This window comes from Cyprinus carpio, chromosome B6 (genome assembly GCF_018340385.1).
Source record: "Cyprinus carpio isolate SPL01 chromosome B6, ASM1834038v1, whole genome shotgun sequence".
NCBI lineage: Eukaryota > Metazoa > Chordata > Actinopteri > Cypriniformes > Cyprinidae > Cyprinus > Cyprinus carpio.
In genome coordinates this window covers 27704987-27717799 of record NC_056602.1, presented here as the reverse complement: position 1 = coordinate 27717799, position 12813 = coordinate 27704987, and the positions used below count along the sequence as shown (strand labels likewise).

The 12813-nt window shown below is 36.2% G+C and overlaps 1 protein-coding gene across 1 annotated transcript; it reads left to right on the top strand.

Annotated features, from left to right (window-relative positions):
* LOC109074016 (protein ILRUN) lies at nucleotides 1–12527 on the top strand. Its single transcript, XM_019090076.2, has 5 exons — nucleotides 1–318; nucleotides 1683–1837; nucleotides 2189–2386; nucleotides 4705–5009; nucleotides 9673–12527. Exons 1-5 carry the CDS (start codon nucleotides 146–148, stop codon nucleotides 9706–9708), a joined length of 867 nt encoding a protein of 288 aa, XP_018945621.1. The 5' UTR covers nucleotides 1–145; the 3' UTR covers nucleotides 9709–12527.
* Nucleotides 12528–12813: the final 286 nt, after the last annotated feature.

The following is a 12813-nucleotide window of genomic DNA, read 5'->3' as shown; positions in this document are numbered from 1 at the left end:
GTTCCTCCGCAGTCCGCACCACAGTTACGTCGCGCGTGACGTCACGCCCCGCCCGCAGCCATGCGTACTGAGCTTGTTATCGGGTTGCTTGTTATGACTGGAGAAGGCCTCGGACTCAATTAAAACTTATCCCCGGGACAGCCGCATGCTCATGGAGGGCATGGAGGGCATGGACATAGACCTGGATCAGGAGCTCATGCAAAAATTCAGCTGCATGGGCACCACGGATAAAGATGTCCTCATCTCGGAGTTCCAGAGGCTGCTGGGCTTTCAGCTCAACCCGGCGGGCTGCGCCTTCTTCCTGGATATGACCAACTGGTGAGTCCGGGGACTCGGCCGCGGCCTACCGCTGAACTAAACATAAAGCGTCCTCCACAACGATTTCTTGCTTTAAAATATCTTGCATGTCAAAAATAGCATCGCTAGGGCAGCTGTCATGAGCCCAGTGGAGTTAAAGTGGATCTCAAGCGAAAAACACAACAAGCTAATGGCTAATTGACTGTTTACAAAGACAGCAAATGTAACGTCTCGGCTCATATGAACTATAAAAGTACTATGTTAGACATTTAGCTTCTTAAAAATGCATTTTCTCAAACATGTTCTTAAATAATTTGGTTTGTTTTATTTATGTCAGGTGTCAAACGTGTAGCTTGTTTGTGTTGCTGGCTCGCTACAGTAACGTTAGTGGTTGTGTTTCAAAACCTTTCAAGTTCCCTTTCTAAGCAGTATATTGGGGCTTTTCTGACCTGAAATGCTGCTTACTATGATAGTGCATTCAAAATGCTGTCTAGGAAGGGGCTCGCTCTGTTCTGAGTCAGACATTGTCCAGTGTTGTTCAGTCACGACTCTTCAAAAATAAAATGTTGCTTGATGACAGTAATATATTAGTTTTAATTTTAATTGGTAATAAGCGGCATAATTTAGTGTTTATAATTTGTTTTTGTGTGTGTGTGTAAATCTGGTGTTTGTTGACATGGGAGGAAGTTTTCTTCAGAGTTACGTAATGCACGAGTGTACTTTCATCTGAGGTCTTACACACAGGCCAACACAAGTGTGGCCCTCCTTTCTTTTGTTTTGAACATGACTTTACCAGTACTTTACTACTTTAATTTACCAGTCAGTTTATTTGCTATATGTATTACACACACACACACACACACACACACACATACATAATATTATACACATATATATATATATATATATATATATATAGATATAGATATATATATATATATTAAATGTAAAATATTTTAAAAGAACTATATACTATTTTAAATTTCTATTGTGTGCCTGTGTGTTTATATATATATATATATATATATATATATATATATATATATATATATATATATATATATGGGTTATTTATGGACTTGACACAAGCTATATGTCATGCTTCTGCCAAGTTTTTAGTTTAGCTTTATAATAAACGTTCCATCATAAATCTTGTTGGCTCTGTTATGAATTTCTTATGTTCCTCTCTTGTAAGCCACTGGATGAAGTTTGCTAAATGCATAAATGTCAGTTGCATGTTTGTTGGCGTCAGCTTCATAATATCCATCTATTGGCTGGTTAATCTGCTTTTCGTACATTTTGTTTGTACATGTTTTGCTCTCCGCAGCTACGTTGTCATTGAATCTCCAATTTTGATCCGTCTGTCTGTATTTGTGTCTTATCAGGAACCTACAAGCAGCTATCGGTGCGTATTATGACTTTGAGAGTCCAAGTATCAACACGCCGTCAATGTCATTTGTGGAAGATGTGACGATTGGAGAGGGGGAGTCCGTTCCTCCAGACACACAGTTCACAAAGACGTGGAGGATACAGAACACAGGTGAGTGTTTTCTTGCTCTGGTTGTAGATATGAAGAGGCTGAACACCTGTGTTTTCTGCTCTAACAGATTGTAATTCAAAACAGCACATTTTACAATAAAGACTCATTTATTATGGAATCTTTTGGCGATGCCTGTTTTATTCTTTATGTATTCAGTAGTCATTTTGAACAGTAATAATTCATGTTCTTGTTTGATAATTTAATAGTTTTTCTTCTACTTTCTGCATGGACTATAGATTAACTGATATCAGAATATCAATAATAGTTTTGCTTCTTTTAAGGATTGATGATCTAGTCACGTTAAATCCTCTGTTTTGTCAAACTTCAATGTTGTTCCTGTCTTCGCTGCAGGTACAGAGTCGTGGCCCCCAGGTGTGTGTCTGAAGTATGTTGGCGGGGATCAGTTTGGTCATGTGAACATGGTGATGGTGCGTTCTCTGGACCCGCAGGAGATCTCAGACGTGAGCGTGCAGATGCGCAGTCCGGCCGTTCCTGGCATGTACCAGGGCCAGTGGAGAATGTGCACTGCCACCGGACTCTTCTACGGAGGTGAGACGCAAACAATGGACTTTTTTCACATTTCTGGGTTTCTCAGCAGCGGAAGTCGTCATAGTTGGGTTAACTTGAAGAGCAGTGAATGGGAGAGTATCACAGATATATTTTTTGCATTCCCATTTGTGCAAATAGCAAAAGAAAAACTCCACGATAGTGGAAAAATAAATGGAGAGAGACTGATATCGGCAGTCCGAAGAGAAAACGATGTCAACTTTACCATCCCTCCCATAGACGCTGCATTAAAAAAACCTTGCATTAGCATTTTTTGTAATTTGATGCAAAGGTAATATAATGCAAAGAATAGTGTTATAAATGTACATACATTTAAAAAAAAAAATACAAATATGAAAAACTTTCAAGAATTTACAATGCTGATGACCTTTAAATGCATCATCACAATCTTGTGAAAAGGATCCATAAATCAACAAAGTTTTCAAGATATTAGGCTAAGAATCAGCCATTTAAATGGAGTAAAATTATTAGGAAAATTAGCTGAATATTTACTCATCTTCAGGCCATCCGAGATGAAATCATGAAACCAGTGAGACTAAGCAAAAGTCAAATACAATAGTTCAGTGAATATTATTAACTCAGGAATGTTCACATGCATTATATTTTCATGCATCAAAATAGTTAAAGGAAAATTAGCTGAATATTTACTCACCCTCAGGCCATCCAAGATGTAGAAGAGTTTGTTTCTTCTTCAGTACAAATTCTGACGGCACCCATTCACTGCAGAGGATCCATTGGTGAGCAAGTGATGCAAATCTCTACATTGCGAGTAAATCACTCGCATATGCGACTTAATCTTCACTCTGGCGATTAAATGATGTCTAATATCAGCCAATGACTAATAAATTCTCAGATTTTACTCGCCAGTGTGTGAGTTGGAAGCTAAGTATAAGTTCAGCACACATATATTTTCACTCGCCAAACACTCTGAGCGCTTCAGAGTTTCACTCTCCATCAAGCGATCTCTACTATTTTTCAGTTCACCTCAATAGACGCGCAGTGCACCTGTGTTTGGCGTACCGTAAACTCTAGTGTCAAGGTGCACGACTCGCTGTCGCTTTCTCTCACACGCGCAAAGTTTGAGAGAGAGAGAGAGAGCGAGCGAGAGAGTCTTACATACATGCAGAATTGACAAACTACATGTAAACGATATTCTTTGTTGTATTTTCCTGTCAAAATAATGGAATTCCTTTGGATTTTTTTCAGTTTTTATGAACTGCCAGGTTTTCCGGTTGTGGGTGGAACTAATGTGCAAACGGAAATCTCATTGGTTGGTGCTCACCTATTGTTGCCCCTGTTTTAATTTCAGCAAATCAGTTCGAGTGAATGCACACAACCTGATTAATATCCATGAATCCAGCAGCACGTTAAGCCATAGTGCGTTTTTTACTCTTCTTATTAGTAGAATTCGTATTATTCTTATTATCACCTTATCAGTATTATTGTTATTTTTCCCCCTTTTTTTCTTACAGAAACACTGAATGACTAACAAAGCACCACCACCATTCCTAAATTCGGTTAAAATGTCTATGCATTCATACATGGTTACCAAGTTTTAATTATAATTAATACATTTCTATTATTAAATAATACTTGATTACTGAAGTTATCCAGATATCATATTATAAAAATGCTATAACTGACTGATTAGTTAAGAGTGTACTTTCAGGTATTAAATAATAAATAACACACATAAATTATATATGTGCCATTTTAAAAACATATATATATATATAGATATATATATTTATATATATATATATATATACATATATATACACAACATATGGTATGTGATTAATCGTGGTATATATATAGTATATCATATATATATATATATAGGGGATAAGTTGTGATGTAATATTAGTATATCAGTCTGGCGAGAAAACTAAAAAATTTATTAGCCAATGGTGATTCAGTTGCCAAGGTGTCCGTAGAGGGTTGTGATGTAATGCTAAATTGCTCAAACAAATAAACGCATCTACATATTGAATTGCTTGAGGGTGAGTAAATATTCAGCAAATACTTTTGGGTTAACTATTCTTAAAAAAAAATAATAATATGCAAACATTATTCAAGAACAAATGTTTTAAAGTGATAGTTTGCCCAAAAATGCGAACACTGTGGCCATTTACTTAACTTAAGTTGTCGTCAAGTTGATTTAACCCCGTAATACTGATTTCTAAAAATAGTAACGATTGTATGATAGTATGCCATTCAGAGCATTAGAGCAAAAGTTCTGAGTACTACTTTTGTAACTTGAAGGACACGTGGCTCACCTCATTGTCCTTGTTGTGCAGATGTGATCTGGGTGATCTTGAGTGTGGAAGAAGGAGGCCTGCTGGGCGTCACACAGCAGTTATCCTCCTTCGAGACAGAGTTCAACACGCAGCCACACCGCAGTCTGGAGGGAGACTTCAACCCTTTCGCCTCACCACAGAAGAACAAGCAGGACACCAATGAGGATCATCTAAAAGACCCCGGGGGCCACTGGGAGGCCCCTCTGGACTCCATTCAGCAAGATCAAAATGGACTCAATCACAGCTCTGTAAATATTACACCAAATGGTCTCCAAAACAACTTATCAGTAGTGACTTACAGCCAGGTATGTATGCCACTGAGTATTTCATTGATTTGAATGAAGATCAGCATGATAATGCAGTGTGAGTATGGCTGGGTGATAGAGAGCGAATAGTTTTTAAACTATTGAATTGAAACAGACTGTTATGAAGTTTTAATGGCATTTTTTCTACTATTGCTTAATCAGGGCCACTTTTAATAATAACGTTGTAACGTCGTAAGAAGTTTAATTGTGCATATATTATTTTTTGTTTGTTTGTTTTTAATTCTTGCCACAAATTTAAACCATACTGATATTCCAATAAAATTAAACCAAATTAATCTCTTAATGCTCTCCTACTCTTGAGTCCCAAGAAGGAGAGACTTTTAAACACCATTCAAAAGATTGGGGTCAGTACTGTTTTTTTTTCTTTTTTTTTTGTTGTTTTTTTTTGAAAGAAGTTAATAATTTAATCCAGTGAGGCATTAAATTGTCCAAAATTGACAGTAAAGACATTTCAAATGTTGGAAAATAAATGCCGTTTTGAACTTTCTATTCACCAACAAATCCTGAAAAAAAGTATCTCAGTTTCCACAAAGATTTGAAGCAACACAGTTGCTTTTGACATTGATAATAAGAAAGATTTCTTGAGCAGCACATCAGCATATTAGAATGATTTCTGAAGGATCATGTGACACTGAAGACCGGAGTAATGATGCTGAAAATTCAGCTTTGCATCACAGGAATAAATTACATTTTATAATATATTCACATAGAAAATGCTTATTTTTAATTGTAATAATTTTTCACAAAAACACTGTTTTTATTATATTGTTTATAAAATAATAACAGCCTTGGTTAGTATAAAATACTTCTTAAAAAAAAAATCTTACTGACCCCTAACATTTTAATGGCAGTATATATATGTAACAAAATTATCACAGATATATTTTTAATATTCAGTATCACCCAGCTGTAGGCGTAAGTTGTAAGTCAAGTCACTTTTATTGTCACATCACCACAGCACATGTGCCTTGGTGAGTGAAATTCTTTTATGTTAGAATAATGAACGATTATGGCTGGTTCAATAACTTGACGAGTCCAGTTCTGTGATCCTAATACAAATGTTCATGATTGAGTGGCTTTTCCCAAAAGTAAGTGAAAAGGTCAAGCCAAGATAGGTTCAGAAAACCAAGATAAAACACTCTTTTTAACACCCTCTCAAAATCTTCCCTTAATGCCAAAAGTCTACACTGGAAACTTTTCAATGTGCTGACCGCCGTGTGATCTGTTTGCTCAGAAGGTCATGTAACAACAATGCGTCACCTTTTTGTTCCTTGCCCTGTTTTGTGACATCATACCAAAGAAAAGCACATTGTGATGATTCACTGTGTTTGGTTACACCTTTCCTCCTTCCGCACATGTGTGATAGAGCTGGGGCTGGGAGATACAGCTAAAACAGTTTCAGCCTTCTGATGATTTAATAAATATATTGATTCTGAACATATCTGCTCTGAAACGTCTTATAATAAGTGATTTTAATTTATTTTTTTGACTTTTTTTTTTTTTTGTGACAACATCAATTGTCTATGTTTAATGTAATAACTTGATTTGACTGTTTTTGTTTTCTTTTATATGCTCCAATATAACAGTACATGATAATACATAGCAATATTAATTTTATTATATGATTAAGTGGTGGATTCCAGAACATTTTTAATGATTGTTCAAAAACAATTCTTAAGAATTGATTGATTGAAATAGTTCCCAAACCCAACCAACAGCATTTTCTCGTACGTTTTCCATGGAATACTGGAAAATCCTGTACTGAATTTCCATAGAGATAGCCAAAAAGGGCTGATTGGCTCTCTGCTGACATTATTGCTGACTCGTGACTTGTGTTGTTGATTTAGTATGGAAGAAAAATAATGCCATATGTCTTAGAAACAAAAAAGCATGTTGGATAAATAATGCATTGCATTAATCAGAGCTTGCATTTTATTGCCTTGTATTTTCAGGGCTTGCATTTTTAGGTCCGGAAATTTAACATAGTTTTGAATATTTCGATTCAAAATATTTCACACACATTTTCATAATTAAAAATTAAATAATTCATATTCACCTTCCAGAATTCACTTCAAAATATTCAATCTGTTTAAAAATGTGATGTATGGTATTCGACAGGCAAATTTCGGTCCATTTTATTTCACTTTCCAAATTCGCTTCCACAAATTCAATAGGTAAAATTCGGCAGGAAATTCGCCATTGCACATCCGGGAGCTGCAGGAATAGCAGTCGAGCACCGATGCATGATCTCCAGCTGCTGTCAGTCGCTCACCAGCAGGTGGCGCAAGTGTCTGTTGATGAAAACCAAAGCAACAGGTGCATTAAGTCATTCATTCACAAAAACTGATCTGCAGAAATGGAGCAAGCGCTAAGTAGTTTTGATTATCGGGGCCAGTATAAACGTGGAAAAGCTGATTGTGAACATCTTTGCTGTTTCCCATAGCCTACATGTAGGCAGCTTTCTCTACCACAAAGGAAGATAATAATGCTATTTTACCCAACAATGAAGTACAGAACTAACATTAGACATATATTGCTTTCGGTTGCTTAGTTTCTGTAACTTTGTATCATTGCTTGTGTGATGCTGTGCTGTAATACCGGGGTTCCCCTCATATCTCACACTCCAGGATTCCCCAACAGCGCACAATGCGCCTCAGCGAACTAATACAGTGATATAAGACCTCAGATCTCAGAAAACGCTTTATTAATAATGCAAAGTATTTCGACAGTTAAGCAGATGTACTTATTTTTTCAGTTAGTTCTATTCAACATGCTTTTTTGTTTCAAAGACAAATGGCATTATTTTTCTGCCGTAATTTAGCGTTATAATGAGAGGAGCACCGGCAGGTGTGGGCTTAAGCCATGTCACAGTCTTTATACCAAATATATTGGTTTCAGACATATCTTAAGGCCTTCAAACAACAAAATGACCCTTTGAACCCCTTTGTGCAGCTTAGCTTGTTGAATAAAATCATTAAAGCAGAAAGACTAAGCAATAGTCACAATATTTTGTGATGTTATTGCTTATTTCAGTGAATATGATAACTCAGAAATGTCATTACGTATATTATTTTTCATGCATCAAAATAGTTAAAGGAGTAGTTTCATCAAAATTTTTTAATTTGTTGAGAAGATGTACTCACCCTCAGGCCATCCAAGATGTAAATGAGTTTGTTCATTAGAACAGGTTTGAAGAAATGTAGCATTACATCACTTGGTCACCAGTGGATCCTCTGCAGTGAATGGGTGCCGTCAGAATGAAAGTCCAAACAGTTGATAAAAACATTACAATAATCCACAAGTAATCCACACCACTCCAGTCCTTTAATTAATGTCTTGTGCAGCAAAAAGCTGTTTATGAGAAACAAAACCATCATTAAGCTGTTTTAACTTTAAACCGTTGCCTCTGGCCAATCCATAACAACACTTCCTCCATTCACTGCAGAGGATCCACTGGTGAGCAAGTGAGGTAGTGCTACATTTCTCTGAATCCATTCCGATCTGCAAACATATGCATCTTGACTATTTGGGTTGTTTTCTGATTTACCAAAACACCCTTTAAACTATTTCATAAATTGATATTGAGATGTATATCTAGGCTGAAAAATAATGAGGCATTTTATCTCCCAGCCCCATGTAGAAATTTGTCATCCTGAATTTGGCCTTGATGTGTACATGTTAACGTCAGGGTTTACATCTGTGAATGTCAATCTAGAAGCTGTTTAATAGGCCCTTAAGGGGCTTAAACTTTGCCTCTCGGCCACAAGATGGAGTTCCATACAAGCATGTGAGCTGATGAAGAACTGTTATTAACCAGTTAAAGAAGTCACTGTTGAAATCCCAGATTACTAACAGTAAACCCCTTGTATACATCCACTATATTGGGACAATCCCTTCTAATGAACAGGTTTGACTACTTGAGTCATTTCCATAAGTACACATCTTAATGTTTAGGCATGTAATGATATCTGTGTGCTTCTAATTTTATAGCAGCAGTTTAGACAGGACCCTTTTCTATTCTAACATGACAATGTCTCTGTGTATAAAGCAAGGTTCAAAAAGAAATAACTGATTCAGTCAGTGTGGAAGAACTTGACTAGTCTGCAGAAAGCAAAGTCCTTATCACAGCTGAACACCTCTGACTTTAAATGCAGACCTTGAGCCAAATCACCAAACACCAACGACTTGTACATATGGATACAGTCATTTTATAGATACCTCCAAAACTGCTGAAAACAACAGAGATGAATTAATTCTCCATCAGATTAATGAAGTGCCTTTTTCTGTTCGAAAGAAGGGGGTGTCCCAATATATTTGTCCATATAGTGTTGATACTGTTGTTACTCATTCATTGCTCATCATATTTGAACTAATTAAGGAGGGACTTAAACCATATATTTAATCAATAATTTATCATCATATTTGAACTAATTCTCACTTTTCGTCTATGTGGCAATGGTAATAGTAATCGCGTAGACTTGCACTGAAGGAGGGACTTAAGCCAGAGATTTAAGCCTTTTTTTTATTAAGAATGTAAGCAATCACACAAATGTTTAGAACTTTTTTTTTCTTCTTCAGAAAATGTATTTACAAGTGGTCTTTAACATTAGTGTTTCATCTTATTGTTTCTGTTTCCTCCCAGGGCATTAATGGACCCTTCCCATTCGGACAGTCTTAAGATACAGAAAACACCCGGTAGCTCATCAGAGCTGCTGCTTTTGCCAGGGTTCAGTGAGAGGAGGAACAGATTTACTCTAAAGACTTGATGACCCTTCCTCTCCCCCGACGCACCACAACATCACATAAATGTGTGGACAAATCTGTTTGGCTCCAAATCAATACTGAACCAACACCTGAGTTACGCATGTGTGAATGCTAGATTTAGATGAGTGCTAGAAATTCTACAGAGGTTTAATGAAAAATACACCGTTTTTTGATCCGTATTGTCACATTACAGCAGTAAATTCAGATGTGTGAGTGAGTGCACGAATGCACAAGAGAAAGAGAGGCAGGACGGGTGGATGAATACATGAGTGAATCTTACGAGAATGAGTCATGTTTCACAGTAAAATCAATAGGAAAGCATAAAAATTTATATTTTGCGTACAGAAGATAAGACATGTTTTTAGGACTTTAAAGAGATTTTTTGTTGTTGTTGTTATTCAAATGGTTCTCACATTTAATTAAAATTTTAAAATTGCACTAATTTTTTATATGCCTAATTTAAATGCAACCAATTAACATATGGCAAAAATATTTTACAATTTAAATGTATATTTTGGGATTACATCAAAAGATTCATTACCATGAAAATAATGTCACAACGAAGGAAGTCTTAATAGTGCTAAAAACAGGCTTAATTTTCTTTAAGCAAAGTATAATTTTTAATTTCTTCCTTTTGATTTTGCGGTGAAATATGACCAGGGTTTGTTCTTGACAGGTTTTGCGGGAGTCACCTCAATATGTGTGCAACTGAGTGTTTCAGCCATGCACAAAAGCCATCAACAAAGAATTAATGCCTGTCAAGTAGTTTTATAATTTTTCATCAATGTTCTCTGACTTTTTCTTTACAAACTGAAGAGTTTTGAGAAAAAAGGTCAATGTGCCTACTTGGAGGTTAAATTGTGTAATTGCTTTCATATGGTCCTTTGCCAGCCACTTGTAATTGTTTATTACAAAACTGTTCTCTGGATTCAGTAAAAAAAAAAAAAAAAAAAAAAAAAAAAGCAGCAGCAGCAGCCCAGCTATCTGTACAGCGTACATGAGCACATTACGTCTCATTATATTGAAGTATACATCTGTAATTCCTCCACAGGTCAAGTCATAGCTGTCGTCAGAGATCTTGTCGCTGTTATCATATTTGTTTACATTGATGTTGTTCTGGAGTTCCAGAGTGCTGATGTTGGTTTTCCACTTGTAATGACTCAGTCCATCAGAGATGATAGCAAGCAGATGTGGCTTTGGTTCCCTTGTTTACTGACCCAAGAGTTCACAAGCACGTCATTGATTTTCCCAATCACACATTTCTGTCGTTCACCTAGACCTACGATGGTATTAAGCTGTTTTAAATGAGCTGAGGGTGTTTTAATGAGGGGAAAGTGTGAGAATGAGTTCATTTTAAAGGAATATTTTGGGTTAAATGCAAGTGAACGTCATCTGTGATGGAAAATAATTTGGATTTGTACCTCTCTACCAGAAAATGCATTGACATGTATGTGCCTACAATTGAAGTCTGTGGCAAGTGCACTACTTCCATTGAAAGGGCATTTCCCTACACACTTTTTTTTTTTTTTTTTTTTTTTTTTTTTTTTAAATGTTTAATCTTACTTAGGTACCAGTTATTTTCTGTGGTAGCATTTGCATTTATCCAAAAATATTCTTTTTAATTTGTATTCTTGAGTTGTTGCTGTATGTTGAAATGGCAGATTTGGAGCTGGAACGCTCCTTATAATATTTTAATGCATTAAAGGAGTTTTGTGGAGTTAATTTGGTTTAAATCGTGCCTCTGTGTTTAGTATGATGGAAAGCTTCTTGGATGTTGATATCCTGCTAAATATATCTGAAAGGCTGTTTTACTCACCATTTTCTGTTTTGCTGCAATGGTTAGGCAATTTCTAAATCATAAACAAAACAAAAAGTTAACAAGTCTCCTACAATGGTTTTCTTCACTGGTCTGAGATAAACGTTCGGTCATCAGGATGAAAGCGTTTAAACTAATTAGCTGCTATCCTCAAGCAGTATGCAAATCAATAAGCCCAAACTGACCTTTATGTCAAGGCAATAGATTAGTGTCAGCATGTCCGGTTAAATTTAACATGTCAGGCAATTCTTGACCGTTTCCCCCCAGTTCTATGCACCTGAAAAATTTCGCCATTAATAATTCCGACATTACGTCCAGTGTTTTAAAAATGCTGTGGCTTCAGTTTTACATTGCAAACGATCTATGCAGTGTTTTAAGGGACAGTCCCTTCCATATTCCATAAAGTTGGACTCACAGTTGAAGCATAAAAGAAGTTAATGTTCTGAAACTGGTCACCGTTTTATATTGCCATTAGGACAGAAATAAACTGACGTTTTGCCTAGTGCTCAGACCATAAACAGCTCATTGGATGATGCCATCTCTTCATCAGTCAGGTCTTCCTTTGAGCTGTTCTTAGTGAATGTCCTCATCCCAAGCGCTGCACACTTCACAGCCTCCTTCCAATTCATAAATACACTCTGGAATTTTTTTTTTTTTTTTTTTTTTTTTTTTTTTTGGTGTTGCTTATGCATGTGAGAAGTGTGATTGATTCATTGCTGCGTTATTGTCTTTTTTTCTGATTTCTTTCTTTTTTCTGTTAGATCTGTTTGGTTTTCTGCACCGTGGCATGGTGTATGATTGAGCGGAGAGTTTGCATAGAGTCCTATGATCGCACAGTGAAAAAGAGAAAATATGAAAAGCCTTTTCCTGTATGTATAATTGAACATTTGTATGATTAAATTAACACTGAAACATGATTCTGTCATCTTGTGTTTTGCCTGCAACATACGTGAGCAATGTGATTTGTTAATTCCGTTTCTCAAAAGAAATTATAACCTTTGTGCCTTTATTAACCTTCTACCTTTTACCTTAAAGCATGACATTAACATTTTTTGTTGAATAATTCAGGCAAAAATGTTTCTTCATCAGAACAGTTTTGGAGAAATGTAGCATTCCATCACTTGCTCACCGGTGGATCCTCTGTAGTGAATGGGTGCCGTCAGAATGAGAGTCCAAACAGCTGATAAAAACATCACAGTAATC

Bases quoted from the DNA above. Each gene is read 5' to 3' on its own strand.
- LOC109074016 (XM_019090076.2), top strand. From the start codon at position 146: ATGCTCATGGAGGGCATGGAGGGCATGGACATAGACCTGGATCAGGAG. The intron at 2,387-4,704 runs GTGAGACGCAAA...CTTGTTGTGCAG, and splicing joins CACCGGACTCTTCTACGGAG to ATGTGATCTGGGTGATCTTG. The intron at 5,010-9,672 runs GTATGTATGCCA...GTTTCCTCCCAG, and splicing joins CAGTAGTGACTTACAGCCAG to GGCATTAATGGACCCTTCCC.